At 37.5% G+C, this 19,252-nt stretch overlaps 1 protein-coding gene across 1 annotated transcript; it reads right to left on the bottom strand.

Moving 5' to 3' along the window:
• Nucleotides 1–5,813: 5,813 nt before the first annotated feature.
• Nucleotides 5,814–18,843, bottom strand: xpo5 (exportin 5). Its single transcript, XM_032553937.1, has 33 exons — nt 18,625–18,843; nt 18,008–18,129; nt 17,857–17,929; nt 17,620–17,757; nt 16,485–16,667; nt 16,382–16,408; nt 16,096–16,281; nt 14,491–14,567; nt 14,360–14,404; nt 14,161–14,251; nt 13,977–14,060; nt 13,725–13,850; nt 13,485–13,575; nt 13,270–13,398; nt 12,962–13,077; nt 12,708–12,863; nt 12,445–12,486; nt 12,271–12,360; nt 11,979–12,178; nt 11,778–11,880; nt 11,485–11,666; nt 11,147–11,247; nt 10,956–11,052; nt 10,728–10,864; nt 10,522–10,619; nt 10,377–10,423; nt 10,070–10,179; nt 9,603–9,662; nt 9,430–9,524; nt 9,226–9,333; nt 7,538–7,675; nt 7,131–7,295; nt 5,814–6,903 (listed from the first exon to the last, which is right to left on the bottom strand). Exons 1-33 carry the CDS (start codon nt 18,724–18,726, stop codon nt 6,757–6,759), a joined length of 3,666 nt encoding a protein of 1,221 aa, XP_032409828.1. The 5' UTR covers nt 18,727–18,843; the 3' UTR covers nt 5,814–6,756.
• Nucleotides 18,844–19,252: the final 409 nt, after the last annotated feature.

Raw genomic sequence — 19,252 nt, 5'->3', positions numbered from 1 at the left:
TAGCTATGTGGTGGTATTCGCATCATGATCTTGGGCTGCTTTTGTACAGATAAAAACTATGTCTTTTGCTAAAGTAAATTAAATGGTAAATGAAAATGCTCATATATTAAATTATATGAGCATTATAAAAGTCAGTTTTGACCCCAAACTTTCACTTCAGCTTCAATTTTTCAGAGTTTGTGAGTCCAAGCCTACATCCAAATCATTAATAAATTGGCTGCTCAGAAAGGAAATAAAAAGCTAGAAAAGTCCAATCTGAAATCAGTTGGCTCACCTGAGGAGATCTGTGAACAAGATGTCCTCACATTCTGCTGGAACAGGAGAGCTGTTACAAGGCAGATTCAGTACGTATTGTCAAGTTAGGATGCAGCGTGTACAAAGATGTCTACTCGCTCCAATACTGAACTAAACACATCACAATCAGTAAACATCAGATTCAACATTTTGTTGTATTATTTATATTTGTCTGACTGGTTTCATTTCGAGTTTCTTCTTTTTTCTCCTTTTATTTAGTTGTTTAGTTCAGCTTTTCAGGACCCATGTATGGACATACTGAAAAAAGTATGAGCACGTAACTAATAGACCCTTTATATCAAATCCACAAATAACTAACATTATTTGTTAGTTACTAACACAACTAACAAATAGTTCCTGACTAATTAACTATTAGTTAGTTAGGAGCTAACTAACAATGCATTTAATGATTTGATATATCATATCATGATATGCAAATAACGATATGATTTGCATATCAGCCAAATCATATTATGTTTTGCATTATATGATTTTGCTTTAAAGGCACAATATTTGCCATTGCTTGCTGTTTTGAAACCATTTCAAGAATGAATTTATAATACTTCAAAAAGCATATTCTAAGCCAACATCTGATAGGCACAGTTTTTCAGTAATGTTTCTGTGCATTTTTAAAACAAATATTAATTAGAAGATAGTTCTTCTAAACACTAGAGTAGCCTATGTGTCAAAAAAAGGTGCAACTATACAGTTTATATACCAATAATTACTGAAAAGGTCTACAAACATGTTCTTTTAAAAGGACTGAACATATATTGAGGTGTCCTATTTTTTTCACTTACTGTAAACCCTCATAAGCGTCCTTTAACTCAGCTGTATGAGGAATCCACCGACATATAAAATCTGGGGCTACATAACAAATTCAGAGTTCATCAAAATTTTAACATTATTGCCTAATTTTTTACTGTTTGCCTAAATGATAAACTGATTTGCCAGTAATATCTCCAGTTTCAGGTGTTTCATTTAGTTTGTAGTCCATTTTATCTTCATTCAGAGTAGACTTAATAATCAATCACAAACTAATACATAACCGTATGTAAGACGACCTGTGGGAGGTAAAAGGTTAACAGCTTAAAATCAATTACATTTCAAGATCTATTGGTCAAGATGGTCTGTTGTCATGCTCTCTCTCCATGTGTTTTCACACAGAAAATAGTTCCATTATTAACCCTGTAAAGGTGTTCTGTTATTTTACACCTGCAAAAGTGTTGTGAGCTGCAGACAGCATAAAAGTGGTCATCATTGAGATCAGGCAGTACCTGAAGAAGTAATCTTTTCTTTGAACTCGGTGTTGAGTTTATTGGAAATATATTGCTAAAAAAAAAAGATTAAAAGCACTGTTTTATAACCAACAATTTTCAAAGATATTTTGTGAGATTAGCCCAGAACTATTAGCTCTCCTCTAACTCTTCTAAAATAGTCTCAGGCTTAGCCACTAATTACATTTAAAATATTAAAACGCAGCTCTTTTGAAAATGTATGACATTGCGACAATTGCAGAAGGAATTACTTTCAAAATATATCAAGTCTTCATCAAACATACACCGTCCTCTACACTCCTACATCCCTGGTAAAAATTTGTAAGAGGTCAAAAAAAAATGTATATCTTATTGCAATACCATAATATTAAATTGCAGATTGCAGAACAAAATCTGGGTTTAACTTGAGCAATGTTACTAATGTTACTGCAATGAAAGTGGAATGGATTTGAAGTCTTTTTTTATCTGCTGTTTTTTTTTTTTGTACCAATGTTATAAATAAGAACTACATACGAATGCACAGCATGGTATAGGTTTTTAAAAGTGCATCATGTTGTAGTCACTAATTGAAGCAAAATGTGTCAAGGATGAAATAAATGAAAACATTTTTTTCTGTAAGTCTAACATCTATAACTTTGTAAAATTACATGAATTTTAAAAATAGTAAAGGGTAGTAACTGGCCCCAAAACCTTTTGGACCAAAAAGATCAGGATCTGAAAAGTTCTAGTTACCACTTGGTTTAACCTGCATCAGTGTATTGATTAAAATAGATCAGCTAACAGCCGAGCAACTACTCATCTATTATGTAACCATGTTCTAACACCCATCCTGTTGGTGTGAAGAAAAGACTTTACTCGTTTTTGGAAGCGTCAGAATAATTTTCTTGCATCAAACAAACAAAGCAACTGAGATCTAATGACTGTGATCTAAGATCAATTGAACAGTTGAATTAAACTGAAGTCCTTTTAAAAGTAGAACTTACAGCTGTGTTCAGCAGGAAATGAAAGAATATTTCCAAACCCTCGAAGCTTTGGAAACAGCTGTGCAGCCTTTAGAAAACTACTCAGTACTGAGACTAAAAGAGCTCCAGTTTGCTGGGGAGCACAAAGGACCCATAGCGTTGGGAGCGTCTGATTTGGAGCTCGACAAAAAAGGTAATGCTGTCGTATGAGTCAAGATTTAACTTCTCCCACACTGATTAGAGAATCAGAGTAGAAAAAGGGAAATAAACGAAGTAATGTTTGGCATAATCACACATAAAGGTGGTTCAACAAAATAAAGAACTTCTTTCAAACTCAAAATGGGTTTTCATTCAGCATTAGGATGTCATCTATATGGTGGCCTGGATTGCCAATTTAGCCAGAGATTCCACTTAATAGTTTTACTTGTTTGAGCAAGTCCCAATTTACCTCAAAACAGCAAATTCTTCAAAATGTACTGATCAAAAACAGAACATAAAGGATGTTGAAAACATACGATTCACCCAGAGAAACAATCTGACCTTTAACTTCAGTATATTTATTCAGTGGGGGTAATAAATCCCAGCTGAGAAATGATGTACAACAATTATTGGCAACCTAACAATTCATGAAAAATAAAAATAGTAAGCATTTTTTTTATTACCCTTCAGAGAAAAATCTGTCTCAAAATACTCTTTATTTGTAATTCATTAATTCTTGCTTCTACAAGATCTAAATATGGCACAAGCCAATTTCTCTTGCCCAGTCTTCAAAATGCAAAAAACAAAAAAAACCCATCATTGAAATCAGGCAGATGTTGTGGTCTACTAAAGTCAGAAAATAGTTTCTTGACTTGCAGTCCTTAAAATTTTAAATAACCGAAGCAGCACGGCTGATCATGGAAATTTATCTTTATGCCCCAGAACTGTTGGAGAGATGAATGACAAAAAAAACCAAGATCTGAGCAAAGGCTTTATGAGGCCCTGAGCACAATTTCACTTGATGGCAACAAGCCAATTACAATAGACTCTGAATCAAGCAGAATTGGTGACTTTTATTTAATTTACATGGAGGCATGAGAAAACCAGTTCAGTAGCTGTGTGCATAAAACATGCCCTCATCTCACACAGAGCTAATCAAAGTTAACATTATTTTTTAAAATAATGTTAAAATAATTCTCAAGGTTTTTCATAGTAGTTATGTCCCTGGCGAAGTCATATTTTCTAGGGTTATAGGCTCCCTTTGCCCAAACTTCAGGCTGGTTTTAATATGCATAACACTTCAATCATCTAAACTTAGGTCTGCTATTCACCGGTTGAAGTTCTCATGGCAAGTTATCTAGAAGAAAAATTAACTTTCGCAGCATTTGCACAAAATTACTAAGCAGAATTTGTGAAATACGGTGAAGTTACTGTTATTCAAAAGAAGAGCAGCGACTATTCACACTGCTGCTGCTAACAAATTATGTTGTAGTGTTTATTTAGATTTTGATAAAGATAGCAATAAAGAAACTTTTGGTAAATTCTGTAGTTTTTGATTGCTTCTTGCACAAAATACACTTTTTATTATTACACAGTAACAAGAATAAAAAGCCACCTGATCGGGAAGACCAAGTGAACTGATATTCCACCTTACCAACTGTAGTTTTAAAAATAATTATCTGATGCTGCTTTAGTTTTCTGTGTCTAGAAATATTTCCAACCAAAACTGTTTTTATTGGAAGCAAAAGGAAAATGTTTGAAACCTTCTTTCTGTCAGCTGTCGAGCAAAAGGTTAAAGACGAGCACATCTTCATTACCCAGTGCTCCACACGCAAAGAAAACTTCGGTCTCTCTCTGCACTTTCTTTGGCATATTATTAAAAGGACCGTAGTTTGTCTAAAACAATATGACTATCTTTGTAGTTTGGGAAATTGTAACTTTTTAAAATCTGGATATAATTTTACCTAATCTTCAGGTTACATTTTGTCCATGCACAACTCACAATGTGCAGATGTACATTTTATCTGGCAACACATCCAACTATGTGTTGGTTTGGATGATTTACAGAAGTTTATGGCTCTTCACAAGAAGCTTGTTCTGCTTAATTACCTTCTTTCATTGTTTTTTTCCTGCTTCTAAAGTCTTTCCTCATTTCCATATTTCATTATGATGAACCAGTCTGACAGTTCATCTGTCACCATTACAAAGAAAGCTTCTTTTTAAAGCTACTTGTATCTAAATGTCACAAATTTACAAGACAAAAGCAGTACAATTTTCAGGTAAAACCTAAAATTTATTGAAAACTTCTACAATACAATATACCTTTTAATACCTAAAGTTACACACTCCAATTGAAAAATTGGTGAAGAGGCTAAAGAATTAGTGCAGGGTGTAAATATTTCAAAGTTTCTAAATAAAAATAATTGACCTTTTCAAGTTGATTGTTTTAACCAATAATATTAATGACGAAATATTTTCGTTATAAACTTTAAGTTATAAACCTATACAAGACTTGCATGTCTTTAATAAGAGAAAATCTCAATTATTTGTCTAAATGGCAGATGTAAATACTTGTTTCTCCTTTTTTACAACAAGCAATGTGCAAAGACTCAAATGAGGCAGATCGTTTCATTTAATACCATGTAGCTCATCTACGTGTTACTGTGCTCTAAATGAAAAGAAACAAAACATTTCTAATAACAAACACGTCCAATCTATAGCAAAAATATAAACCACATAACATTTTCAAAATCCCCATGTTTGTCTTTGTACAGAAAATCTTAGTGTTGAACAGACATTCCCAAAAAAGACTATATATATATATATATATATATATATATATATATATATATATATATATATATAAAGCTGTAAATCATATCATTTCTGGGAGAGAATTTTTTCAGTCAAACAGTATTTGATATGTAGACCAGTCAATGTGTATTTAAGAGGTTCAAGCTAAAACAGCTGCCATATATTTTGGTCTGAATATTTAAAAGAGTAAAAAAAAAAAAAAGTAAAAAAAGAGAAAACAAGGGAATTATGATCCGCTAAAACGGCAACAAACAGCGACCCAAGAAATTGTGTTAAAAACAATCCTTTAAACAACAAAGGAATATAGCGCCAGTTCATAAAATCAGAACATAAAAATTATCAAGTAAAAACAAAAAAATAAATGAATCAGGTAATGAAAATATAGGTATGTGTACTTGGAATAAGCTACACGTTTGCTGATCCTTAAATAGTTTTTACATCATATGCAGCCTGTGGACCGAAGTGTCTGCTTAGAAGTCTACAGTCAGTGTTTTGGCACCTATGATATCTGTGGAGTATGTGTGCTGCATATTTCAAGCAAATAAAAATAAATTTTGGATCGCTCAAGTTGTTTAGAATAACCAAAGTTAGCTTAGCTGTCTGGTAATGTGTGTTGAACAGCTTCTTCTTCCTATATGCAAGTCTATTTTTACCATTAACAAAAAAACAACAACACTGTAGCAGTTTCTTAAAAGTTTCTTCTTCCCATCAAAGAAACGTTCAACCTAAGGTACCACTGATAAATTCCTTCAGAATCAGAAACCGTGTTAAAGCTCATCCAGTCACAGGAAACATCCGTCACCGGAACCATGCACCATTTTCCCCCCCTCAGTTTCATCAATAAAACCTTATTGAATAAATCCCCACAACATATCTGCCAACTCTAAGCTCACATACTTAGTTTTTAACACCAAACACACCCAGCTCTGTGCAAACCACATAAAACAGATCTGTTCCTCCCTGTGTGCCTTTAAAAACCTCCCTCTGAAGCAAACTACTTCAGATTTTGCTTATTGGAGGATTGAAAGATTTTAAATACTTTTCCTGAATACAAAAGCTGCAGCTGAGCTCATAATGGAGCTCTTCTTAGTGTTTGTGTAGCTTTAACTTGTTAAAATGATAAAAGAACCAGAAGTGGCAATACAGAGAGAAGAGTGAAGTCAGATTTGTGGCTTGTTTAAAAAATAAATAGTTACTGGGCTCTGAAAAATCCAACAGACAATATGGACTTCTGTTTAATTTGTTTTTCAAAGTTAAATAGTTTGCCGTCGCAAAAAGAAAATTGTGTGTTGGTGCGAGTCCTGCTGAGATGATCCACTAAAAAGCAAGTTGACAGATATGTTGGGCAGCTCCACACTGCTACAGCTGAGTGTTGTGGAGATGTTTGAACACACAACAAAAGTTTCCAGCCAGTAAGAGGTCCTTTCCCCCTACAGCACGTCATTCTCCGAACTGAAGAGAGCTGCAAGGCCCAGTTGTTCAGTCTCCACTATATCCTTGTCTGGCTTCGGCTTCTTGAAGAGTGATGGAAGGTTGCGGATGTGGACCTCCTTCCTGAACTGCTGGCAGAGAGCTTTCTGTGGGGGAGAAAAAAAGTTAAAACAAGAACATTTTCATTAGATTGTTCGGCACCATTGAGCTAGGGGAACATTTTCTGCTGCTGAGAACAGAAGATTTAAAGTACAGTCAAAATCACACTGCTGATCTCCACTGTGGGGTTGGGCCTCTAATCACGTTGGAGAGGAATTTACACTCAAGATTGAAAAGTGAAGCGCTGCTCTCTAGTGCTTAAATGTGGCATTACCCCGATAGTTCCTGCAAGGAGCTTCTTGAACTGGTCTCTCCTTTTCTTCTCTCCAACCTTCTGGGCATTGGGATCCACCAGCCTTTGATCGTAGAGGTCCAGAGCTTCAATGCTGATGTTTGGAATTTGGGTCATCACTGCCCGCAGCTCAATGTAGCGAGGCCGCTAATGCAGATGGATAGACAACAGAGAGAGAGACCTTCTCAGCAAGGAAACATTTAGAAAATGCTCAGATAACAGTAGGACTGAAATGATGGATCAGATTAATTGATTATTGAAATAACTGACAGATAATTTAGCAATCGGTTGATCATCAAGTGGAGTACACAGACCAAAAAAGGGGCAACATATTCAGAGCAGTAATTAAGCCAAAACTGTACAAAGAAGAGTATTGACATTAGGCTCACCAGGTTTTCGTAGATGAGCATTGCTAGGTTACAGAGGGGAGTGTTGCAGGCTTCATGTTGTCCGTGAACCTGCAGAGCTCTGAGAACGCTGGTGTAGAACCATGTGACCGCTTCAGTGAGGAGGTTACCTGCTACAACCTGGGTGGAAACGGTCACAGATGATTAAGGCCATTTTTATGCATATCACGTCAAAGATGGCAACTGCCAAAAAATTAACTACATTTAGAAAACGTAAAAATGAGATCATTGATTTGGGAGGATATCTGGGTCCTGGGTGTCATCAAGAGGAGTCTGGTTGAAGCAACAGTTATGCATGAGGTGTGGCTCATGTACACCAACAAGGAGTTATTATCAGATCAAACAGGAAGTCCTGCAGCTTAATTTAATATAATAGTTTTGGCACTGTTGCTATGGGCTTCACCCCATATCACTGCTCTGGCTGCATCCAACAGGATTTCTTTTAATCACCAAAGAACAACCTTTGAATTTCACTCAAATAAATATAATGCAGTGTCTCAGTCAAGCCTCCTGTATATAAAAATCAGTTTTTGCTGGAGTCCCAACATATATGGCCCCCAACTGGAGAGTAGTACGCACACCTCCAAATTGTGCAAAGGCTTTTTAGCTTAGGCAAACTGCACGTTGTTCAGGCTGCAACTCAAATGAAACATTTATCTCCCATGAAGTCATATTGTAGTTAGCACCTTTTTTTGGGGGGGCGGGAGGGGGTAGTTTCTTTATATATATAATTTTATATATATATAATACTTTTATATATATAATTGTACAATAATCACAGTGCAATTTATGAAGGAATAAACATAAAGCAAACCCTCAGGCTTGAGATTCTCTTTAAGATTAGCTCAGAGAGATCACCATATAACAGATTGCAAATTTTCTGATGATTGCTTCTGACTGCATGTAGAGAATTGCAGTGCTAGCTTAAATTTATTGGGCTGAATAGCATATTCAAAAAGTAGCGTCAACTTCATCCCATTGTGCTGATAAACTGATGAAAAACCCTGTGGTGTTTACTTCTCCGAAAACAAGACAGACTGATTTTGGAGGTGCAGAAACCTCTCATATTTATATGGAAGGTACACAGACTCTAAACTCTCTTTTTTATTATTCTCCTCTGTTTTACCAGTTGTTACTGCATTACTGTGTACTAACTAGATTACAGGGTGGAGAGGTAACATAGCCCTGTCATGTGTATTGGACAAACAACACAGTTGCAGGACAGCATCAAGGACTGGAGTTAAAGGCCCCAGTCCTTAACTCTGGTGTGAAGAATGGCTGCACTTTACTTTTTAAAAAGCTAAGTAAAAGTAACAGAAACATAAATGCATCCAAAACTGCTCCTATTGACAAACAAGAACATTGCAACTGAATAATGCAGTCATTTAAAAAAAAACAACAAAAAAACACATCTATGCCACATAAATGCTTTGTGCCAAAATAGACTGAAGCTCTGTATAGTCTTGGCTTTTCCTTAAGTTGTTTAAAGACTACTTAGTTTTTGGACTTTTGTGTATTGAAAATGCAGAATATGATTTTTGAAAATGACATTTTTTAACACGTGGACCATGAGCTGTAACAAGTAGTTTCAGTTGAAGACAAAATATATTACAATAAAACCCTAAAAAGAAGAAAAAAAAAAAAAAAGGCTGCTGCAGTCTGGACGCTACCTGCCGCAGGAGGTTCCAGCAGACCATGGACGCCGTTCGGTGGCAGTTTGTGGTATCCTTCCAGGACAGTGAGGTGAACGAGAGGGTCAACAATGACATATACACATTCTGGGAAAGAGAAAGAGAAAAAAAAGCAAAACATTAAGTTTAGGCGCACTATTTAAATGTGAACATGGTTTATATTTTTTTTAATCTGAAACTGACCTCGTGTTTCATCAAGCATTTTCCAAGCTCACTCAGCTCTTCAGTGGGTTGAGGGGAAGACGCTACCTGCACCAACTCCATCACCACATCTTCCTCTGCGAGAGCACATTTTTAGCAAAACAATCACATTTTTTTTCTCACTCGAGATAAGAAAAGTATAACTCCACTCTTACCATCGATTTCCTCTTTATTTGCTGCTTGTTCGGGCACTTTTCTGGAAATACAGCTTACATCTAAAAGAGAGAGGAAAGAAGACGGGTGTTATGAAGCCATCAGAACTCGCATTTCACTTGGTTGGAGAAAACGCTGATCAGGCAATTCTAATCTTCCAGTTAGGAAACCAGCTAACTGATATACTCTGCTGTCTTCTGACCGATCAAAACATCTGCACAGCATCAAGTCCGCAGCATCACACGACATTAGACGCGACTCAACCGGAAATAAAACACCACCTGGTTTGTGACGCGTGACTTAAAATGTGCCAAGAATGTTGCAAAGAAGTTTCTGTCATCACTTCATGTAAAAAGAACTCTATAGAAGTGATCCTTATATTCATGATTGTGCATTTTAAACAAAAAAAGAAAATAATGATTTTTCTTTATGTAAAACACAAGCAAAAGCAACAATTTGTGGGACTTACTGAGCAGATCCAGAACCTCCCTGGTGAGCAGGCGAACCAGCTGCTCCTCCAACATCTCCTGAGTCACAGCGCAGTCCTCGTAGACCACCTGCTCCTCCTCATCCTCGTCACTGAGAACACAGAGAGGTCAATTTGAAAATTAAAACACCAATCCTACATATTTAGAGCCTAAATGAGGACTTTGCTGAAATTAATTTCTACCATATTTACAAGTTTCAGAAAATAACCCGCTGCTCCTAATTTAAACAAACATCTGCTGCAACAGTGTGAATAACGGCTGCCATCTTCTCATTTTACAACAACTTACTTGACAGACGTCCTCTGGTTGATGACCTGCCACTTTATGTTTAGTCTCTGCGGTATAAAGCAGAAGCATCATCAGGACACTTTGCTGTGATAATATTTAAAGCTAAATTTTATGCCAAATTAGACAAAAAAATCAGGGTTCTGACCTGCAGCATGTAGGTGAACAAAGGCCCCAGCAGAGGGCGCAGCAGACTGTCATGATACTCTGGAGGACACGAGATCACTAGCTGCTTCAAAAACAACCGTATACTCGAGTCAAGGCAAATCAGTGTTCACGCAAAATAAGAGCTTTGTTTTTTGTATAAATAAAACAAGGCACATCCTGACAAATTTAACAAATGACGAAGGATATGAATCATTGAGCGGAGTCTGTGGTCAGGCACGTGGTCGAGGGAAGTAAAGGCAGAGCCAATGATTCCTTCAGCCAGACTCTCCACGGTGTAGAAGTCCTGCAGCAGAGCCGGACCTGCATTACCCAGGATATGGAAGCTGCAGGGAGACAGGAGGTAGAATGCATCAGGATGAGATGGCATCAAGACAAAATATAAAACTGTGTAACAGTTTATATAACAAACCATACCAGTTTTCAAATAACGAGTTAAAGAATCCCTGCATGCGATCCAAGAGGCTTTTATGCACTGGAGCATCATAAATATCCAGAGGAGGCTGTGGGAGACCTGAAAACATTCATTCAGGAAGCTTAATATTTTTAAATGAGTCTTCACTGAGGGCATACAAAAACAATTAACACATGGAGGCTGCTCTTCTTACCAAGAATTACGAGTTTATCTCCATCCATCACATCATAAGCTCTGCAGAAAGTCTCACTAAGACGAGCTACATTCTCTGGCATGAACAAGCTGTTCTGAGTCCTGCGAAAAAATTAAATAAACAAGCTTTACAATAAAATGTATTATGAGGACATTATTGACATATGTTATTGACAATCACACATTGGTCAAGTAATTTCCAAAATATTTTTCTTCTTTTTAATATAAATTTTGTAAGTGAGAAAACTTAAGAATATCATAAACTCCATTCGTCCAACATAGCTGGTTAATCAAAAATCCACAGTGCTGTTAAAGTTATTTACACATTGGCATGCACACCTTATTAGAGCCAGCAGGTTGGGCAGGAAGGCCAGAAACTGAGCTGCACAAGGGTTTCTGTAGATGGGGGCTCCAGCAGGAGTGCAGCCCACCACGAATCCACCGGCTCTCGCTTCTTCCAGGTCTGCAGGCCATCGCGCACGCTTCACCACCGCAAGCATCGCATACAAACAGAAGCTCAACTGGGAGGAAACACAAGCAAGTGATCAATAAGAATCAAAAACAAAACAACCATCCTTCTAGGCATAAACGACATTAGGCAGAGCTGTATTTTTTTTTTTTACTCCACTTACTTGACCCCTGTTAGGTCCAGCTGTATCTCTCTCTTCTCTTTGCTCTGTGATCACTTCATCCGCACCAACAAACGACAGGAACTTGACAGGATCCCAAAGTACGCTGAAACAAACGTCAAAGTCAAACATGTTTCAATAAGTCTAAAAAAAATAAAATAAAATCATGCAGAATTTTACATTAAAAAAAAAAGTCACAGCAACCTTGTCATCTCCTCAGAGGTCCACTGAGTGATTATTGGGGCCGTTAGTTCATCTAGAAAAGCCTTTTGCTTTTCAAAGTCTTTAAACTGGTTACTGATGAGCACCAGAGCTTCCATCTGGGAGCATTTCTCCAAGAAAGTCAGCAAGGCTTCATTTGCAAACAACTCTTTCATGTGGTTGTAAAACATGTCAAAGCAAGGCTGCGGAAAAAGAAAAAAAAAAGGTAACTGCACAAGTTAAAAAGGTGACTCAGGTTGATTTTCTTTAAAACTGGGATAAAAACATAAATTACCAGGATAAACTGTGGGTAATCCCGGCAAATTTTGATGATAGCCGAGCACGCGTGTCTCCGAACATTCTTCACAGCTCGACTCCGGGGTACCTGAAAACAAGGGTTGGAATGTTTTATTTACAATTCAGATAAGAGAGATTGTGAAAAATTACTCTGCTAGAGAAAACAACTTACCTTGTTTTCCAAATCAATGTGAAACGTGACGGCTTTGAATAGCTGTGGAGCCAAAACACAGACAGCAAGAGGTAATCAGTAAGAACAAAGAGACGTGGCTTGAGAATTGCAAAATTAGCTGCAAGTGTAGATGAAGGTACAAATATAGAGATGTTTATATGTAAGATACTGAAAAAATCCTTTAATGGAAATCAAAATGTTCAAAGGGACACAAAGTTTCTTCTTCTCATTTTTGGATCCAATAGACCAATTTTCAATCGAACCTTGTAGAGGACCTGTGGCACGAACTGTGGCCTGTGGGTGACGAAGGGAAAGAGGGCAGAAATGTTGCTCAGCACACAGGACAGGATGAGCGGTTCTCTGGTTTCGTAGTTCAGCACGCCCTGCAGGAGCTCCATGCTCTGATCTATCGGCAACTTCTGCGCATGTCGAAGAAGAAAGGTGAGAATACATCACATTTGCCCTTTTGATACTACCAAGTCTTTTTTTTTCTGTACTGTGATAAACATTTAGTCACCTCCTCATCCAAGCTTTTGAAGATCTGATGCATCACACACTCCATGAAGACAGTCAGCGCATCCCACTGAAGGACGGATGGAGACATCAAGGAACACAGACCCTCTGCAGTCTTCGCTGGAGAGAAAAGCAAGTTTTCAGAGTAGAAGAGTTAGCTACTAGTGGAAAGAAAATAAGGACACTGATTTGTAATTTGACTTCAAAGGAGACTTTATGAAGGCTACAAGTATAAAAACAACATGTTGCATTAGCTGTGGTGCTATAGAGTCAAAGTTTTTCTGAGCAAAAAGGAAACAGTCAAACCCTTACATGTCGTTTCTCCAGGATCAACTGGACTGGCGACCTGGAACCGAAGCCATTCTGCTGCGGTGTGGAAAGCTTCTACCGGAACGATACGACTTAGTGTCCTCAAAACGTCCCCGTGCTGCGACCGATAAGCTTTAAGACAAATCAAAGGAATAAACACCATAAAAACCAACAATGAAACCAAGGAGCCTATAAGAGAATGAGCTGATAAAACCTACTGGAAAAGAAAGAGTTGAAGTCCTCGTCGCTGTCGAAGTCCATTCGTGAGTACACACAACTAGGGCTGTCTTGTCTAGAAGGAAACCCAGTCTGGAAGAAGACAAATAAAACTTTATATCATGCTGTGAAAAAGTATTGTCGTCCTTTCAACTTTAACACATATCTCACAATACAACCACTGTGCGGTTTGTTTTCTCCATCAACCCTGTGAATGATCATGTAAGAAAGGAGACTCTCACCCTAACAAGGTTGGTTGTCGATACTTTGAGGTATTTGAGGGCCATCTCCACGACTACAGGGACTTTTGATAGAGTCTCGTGTCTGAACAAACTGGCCCATGTTGACACAGTGCAAGATTTTAAAAACTGCAGAATATAAAAGGAGAGGGAAAAAACACACATCAGCTAATAAGTACAGCTCAAGCACAAAGTTTTAAAGAAAATTGAAGCAACATTCAAGTATTAGCCCGCCGATAATTAGCAGTAACTAACCTGACTGGAATGTGTAGTAAAGGCTAATAAGGCTTCGGTGTACTTGCTGAGATTTGCAGGAACTTCAACCTCTGAACATGAACCCTGTGGGGGGACATCATTTCAGAGTCCATTGTGATCAAAGCGCACGTTAAACAGAGAGAACACGCTCGTACAAGTGTGAACCACACTGGGAAAAACTCACCATTAACGAGCAGAGCTGGAATCCTAGAGCGCATAGGACCTGACAGAGCCGCTTCAGGAAAACGTAGCGCCGCTCCACCACCTCCACTTCTCTGAAAACACAACAAGCACCATGAAGCACACAGTAGCTTGATGTTAAGAGTAAATAAAAACATCCAATTCATTTTTTTTTACAAGGATAGACATGTGACAGAACTCACTGTGGTTTGGAGGAATTTGGACATATCGCTAAACCATCTGCGGATCTGGACACAGATACAGAATATTAAGTATATATTATAAAACGACGCCTTCAGAATAATCAGTAGAACGGAGCAGCAGGTTCACTCACTGGGCTGCAGACAGGATGTACTGAATGGCCACATCATTAAACAGCAGCATGAAGGGTTTCCTCTCCTCCAGTTTGCCCTGCAGGAGAACACCATACGAACTATAAATATGTTCCATTTATTAACCTGTTATGATACAAATATCTTTTCAGTTTATTGAACAAGAGTAAGAGTTTAGCAACACAGAACAAATTAAATCTGGTCCTTTAAATAATTTCCTATGAAAAACCCTCTATCCTAATTAGAAGACCAACTCCAGTTGTGCGCTGTGTTCTGTCAGTAATAAAACAGGTCAGGAGTTAAGTATGAAACAATAATGGTGCTTAACACAGCATCAACCTAAACAGATAAGACCAAGTACTCAAGCTGCAAAACATCTAACAGGTCATAAGTCTGAACTACAACATTCGCTTTAACATTGGCTCGCATAAAAGTCTGGAGAAAGTGGGTTTCTAATCATCTAGAGAAATTTAGCATCTTGTGTTTTTATTTACCAGCTGTGTCTGAAGTGTTCTTCTTCATGTTTTTCTTACACTATAACTGGCTGTAGGAAAATACAGCAAAATCTTCCAGTGAAGTGTTTTTGGACCTGGGGCTTCACAGCCAAAAGAGAATGGGCAAACTCAGAAGGCAAAGGAAAGAGCTGGAGCTTCCTGGTTGACTGCTCAGCTTTTATTGTGGAAGCTTAATCCAGACTAACTAAAAGTACAGATCTATCTGACATTCTGCTAAACTGAGAATAATGTTAGTGTAGTTCAATAAAGCGCTCATAATTAGTGATTGCTTAATAAAACCAAAGCATGCAAAGCTTCTCCGCTACTTCCATCTCTTTCACCGGTTTGTCAATCCAGTGCATAGCACTGGATTTGTTAAGTCATTATTTGATGACATAACAAAAAGGTCCCACATATTACCAACATTATTAGTGTCTAATATTCCTTTTAAAAAGGTGCACTGTGACGTTTTCCTCTAATTGTACCAGAAGCTGTACGGACAAGTAATAAAAAGGAATGAAATATTACTGACTGAATGTTTTTATTTTAGCAGCCTGATAAACTTATTGTTGTTCTCCATCTCTAATTAGGCATTAATTGTTTGCAGACATATCTGTGTTGGAAAATCCTGAATAGATGTTATAAAGTCTGAAAAATTTCTCACTCCTAAAGTAATAACTTCTTTAAAATAAATAGGACATTCCTCCACTTGGATGTTCTGTTATTAGATTTCAGAGAATCTGTCAGGGCTAATGCTTTTGTTCATCATTTACAAGTTAGCTAACTGCAACCATTACTCAAATTATTTAATATTAATAGACCATGGCTAAACAAATGTTGGCCTGTGAATAATTAAGCAATATATTTTTTTTTTCAAACCTTAAATTTATTATGTAGAACCAGCTGGTTTCAGAAATGAAATCAGGAAAAACTAAATGTCTTTCTGAGTAATAATGATCTTAAATCATTATCAAACACTGTAAGGCTGTTGGCCAGAATTACTATAAAAACACTGATGATCTCTGATCAAACCATAAAATTTAAACATACAGAAAACTATAAAGGATGATTAATAAAACGGACGAATCTTCATGCAGTTTTCCCGCAACTCACCTTCCGGCTTAAAGCAATAAGCAGGCACTCTGAAGCCTCCAGCTGCAGCTCGGGTTCACTCAGCAACAGACACAGCATCTCCAGCAGCTGACAGTTCCTGGAAGTGATGTGCACCAGTGTCACCCAATCTATGTAGCCTGCGAGCGTATTCAGCGTGGCCACAGCCACTCGACAGTGAGCTTTGGCCTGTGTGCAGGTAAAATGTTAAAATAGACAAATGAGTACATTGCGAGGTGTGAAATTACAACCAAATTGTAATGCGTAAAATGAGGGTTTTTGTAAATACCTTCAGTACAAGGCCTGGTTCCTCCTTCTGGAAAAACAAAACAAAACTGCTAAGACTGCTACTTTTTGGAGACCTAAAACAATCTAGTTAAGGTTTTACTAACCGATTTGCGGTAGTCCTCAACATTGATATGCAGAATGGCCAACAAAAAACTGAAGATGTTGTCCATGTTCTGGGTGAGTGTCTGTTGGATGTCTCTACGCCGCTGTGAGGGTAACGTCTGGAAGGTGATCACGTCCTCTGCCAGCCTCAAGAGGATCAGCATGACCAGCTCGGTCTGTGCCTCCTACCAAAAACATCCATTTTACTTCATTTAGCATAAAGAAATGATTAATTTTCTAAAAAATGAAAAAAAAGGCGGTTATTTATCATAAATTTTACTTTAAGAACTCTAGAAACTTCATGAACAGAAATTAAAAAGATGAACACAGTCATAACCACAAACATCAATGTATTTTAATTGAATTTTATAAGATAGACTAAAACAAAGTAGTGCACAGCCGCAAAGTGAGAGCAAATTTATGCATAACAGGATGTTTTGTACAGCTTTCTTTCAACAGTGGAGTTTTTCCTATATTATATGGGCCAGATTTGTGATAACTGACCTCTTAGCTCATAGCAGATTCTCATGTCTGGATATGCTTGCAATTGTGCCGCACTTGTTGCATTCTCAGGTGATGGAAATGAAGCAGTACTCTGTGACATGTTTAAAGCTGGTATATTAGCTGCTATATTGTTTTATAACACAACCCTGCTTTAAAATTCATTCGTGACCCATCTGCTGTGTTCCATTGTCTTTATGATACTGTTTGTTCACTAATGTCCTCTACCAAAGCTCTGAAGTCTTCTCAGAACAGCAGTCTTTATGATGGTGTCAGATTAAAAATTAATAAATACAAATGCATGCTACACTTTTACACTTTTCAGATTTTTATCTGTAACAAAAAAAAAGAAAGTAGGATTCTTTCTTTTCACTTCAGTTACGGCCTACTAGGTATTGGTGAATAAAGTAAAATGTGTGGTTTAGACATGGCCATAACTTCAGTGAAAATTGTTGAGCTCACTTTATTTGCCAAACAAATAAAGTGAGCTCATGTTTGGGTAGTGAAGCAGGGTGAGTATCACTAATCATCCACTGAAAAATATTTGCTTGCAAACCATTACGTAACCCTATTCAAACTAAAATGACACTGGATAAGGAAGCATGTTACACTTACTGCATTGTTTATGCCACTCACCCCTTGGCTAGAGAGAGACTCCATCTCTTTCAGCATGTCTGGCCAATGTTGAGGCCATTCTCTTTTAATCATTTCCACCACAATCCGAGATAGGGCATCTTTGACGTGGCTCTCTTCCTCCAGGATAGAATGGGTGCCCTAATGAAACACAGTGGTAGCTGTCAAACACAAGTTCGGTGGTGTTTATCTGATCTAAGTGAGATGGTTATTTCACTATCCTTTTACTGTCACACCTACAGTTGTTAGCAGCTGCATGGCACACTCTTTCAGTTGGACCTTTTCTTGCTGCTGCATGTTGTTCCATCGAAACCTGGGAGAACAAAATGTGTTATCACACCATACTGCTTTTTATCATATTAGGATTTAAAGTATCACGTAATAGACTTACTTGATGACCTGCTCCAGTATTTGTAAGCCAAAGTGTCTCACTACAGCCGGCTGACTTTTGTCTGCTAGGTGTAGGCCACATGGGACACAAAGGGTGCTCGTCTCTTTAAATTCTTCACAAAACTGTTGAGAGGAATAACTGATTACTTTACAGCGAATTTATACCAACTAAATGTTAAAGTGCACTTGAAATTACACTTGAATGAACTTGCAGCCAGGCACACGTGCTAGGCATAAATTCAACAGCTTGCTCTAAGCGAATAAAAGAATCCCGGGCCGTTTAATAAATAGATGACCTGTGGACAAAATGTGGAGAGTTGATTTGATTAAATTAAGTTTTCGTTTCCTTGTTCCAAGGTCTAATTTGTTATTCGTGTGAATGAGTGAACATGAGTCAACTATTCATTTATTCATACTAGGCTAGCTTCCCCAACATTTTAACTTTTTAACATCTAATTCGGGACGACTGAAAAGACGTTTCCAAGTAACTGTTACAAAGACACTACTGAACAATAGAAGCAGTTTATTTATAGTTTACAGTCACATCATTATAATCTCCCGATCGTCACAATAAATGACAAGGTAAGCTAACTAGCTAGCAATCGGTAACAGTGCTACCTTCAGGGCCTCCAGACGGTAAATCTGGCTGGTTTCTGCGTCCATTATCACCATCACGGCTTTTATAAGCTGATCACACATGGCAGCCACCTGCTCAGCCATGACTTCAGGTAGCGTCTGTCACACCGTTAAGACGAAAGCAAGCAACTCCCTTATGCAAAGCGCCGCTCTACAGTGGGTAACGTGCAGACAGGGAAACACCGACGTCGGCCAACGTGCGCGAAGAGCGAAGCTGGGATAAGTTAGAGCCCCTTGGCTTGCCGTTAAAGCTGAATTCTGGGCGTTGTAGTCCTCTTTCCTTCTTTATTTCGTTTTTTATTTCTTTCTTTCTCTCTTTCTTTCCTTATATTTATGATTTCCATATTTAGTTGTTTAATTATGCATTTGATCATTTTGTTTAGATTTAAGAAATAAGATTTTTTTATATATGTATTATTTTATTTGAATGTATTATTTTTTTAGTTTTATTGAAACTGTCTTTATTTTTATCTACTGACATATTTCTTTGATGTTGCCCCTTTTGAGCCTTAATGGAACATAATTTTTAAATTATATTTTGTTTCCTTGTTATTATTATTAGAGTTGTTGTTGTTGTCATTGCTAGTAGTACCTTAATCAAATTTATGTA

Source organism: Xiphophorus hellerii, chromosome 22 (genome assembly GCF_003331165.1).
Source record: "Xiphophorus hellerii strain 12219 chromosome 22, Xiphophorus_hellerii-4.1, whole genome shotgun sequence".
NCBI classification, from domain to species: Eukaryota; Metazoa; Chordata; class Actinopteri; order Cyprinodontiformes; family Poeciliidae; genus Xiphophorus; species Xiphophorus hellerii.
Note: the sequence above shows the minus strand (reverse complement) of the source record. Positions and strands in the feature narration are given on the sequence as shown.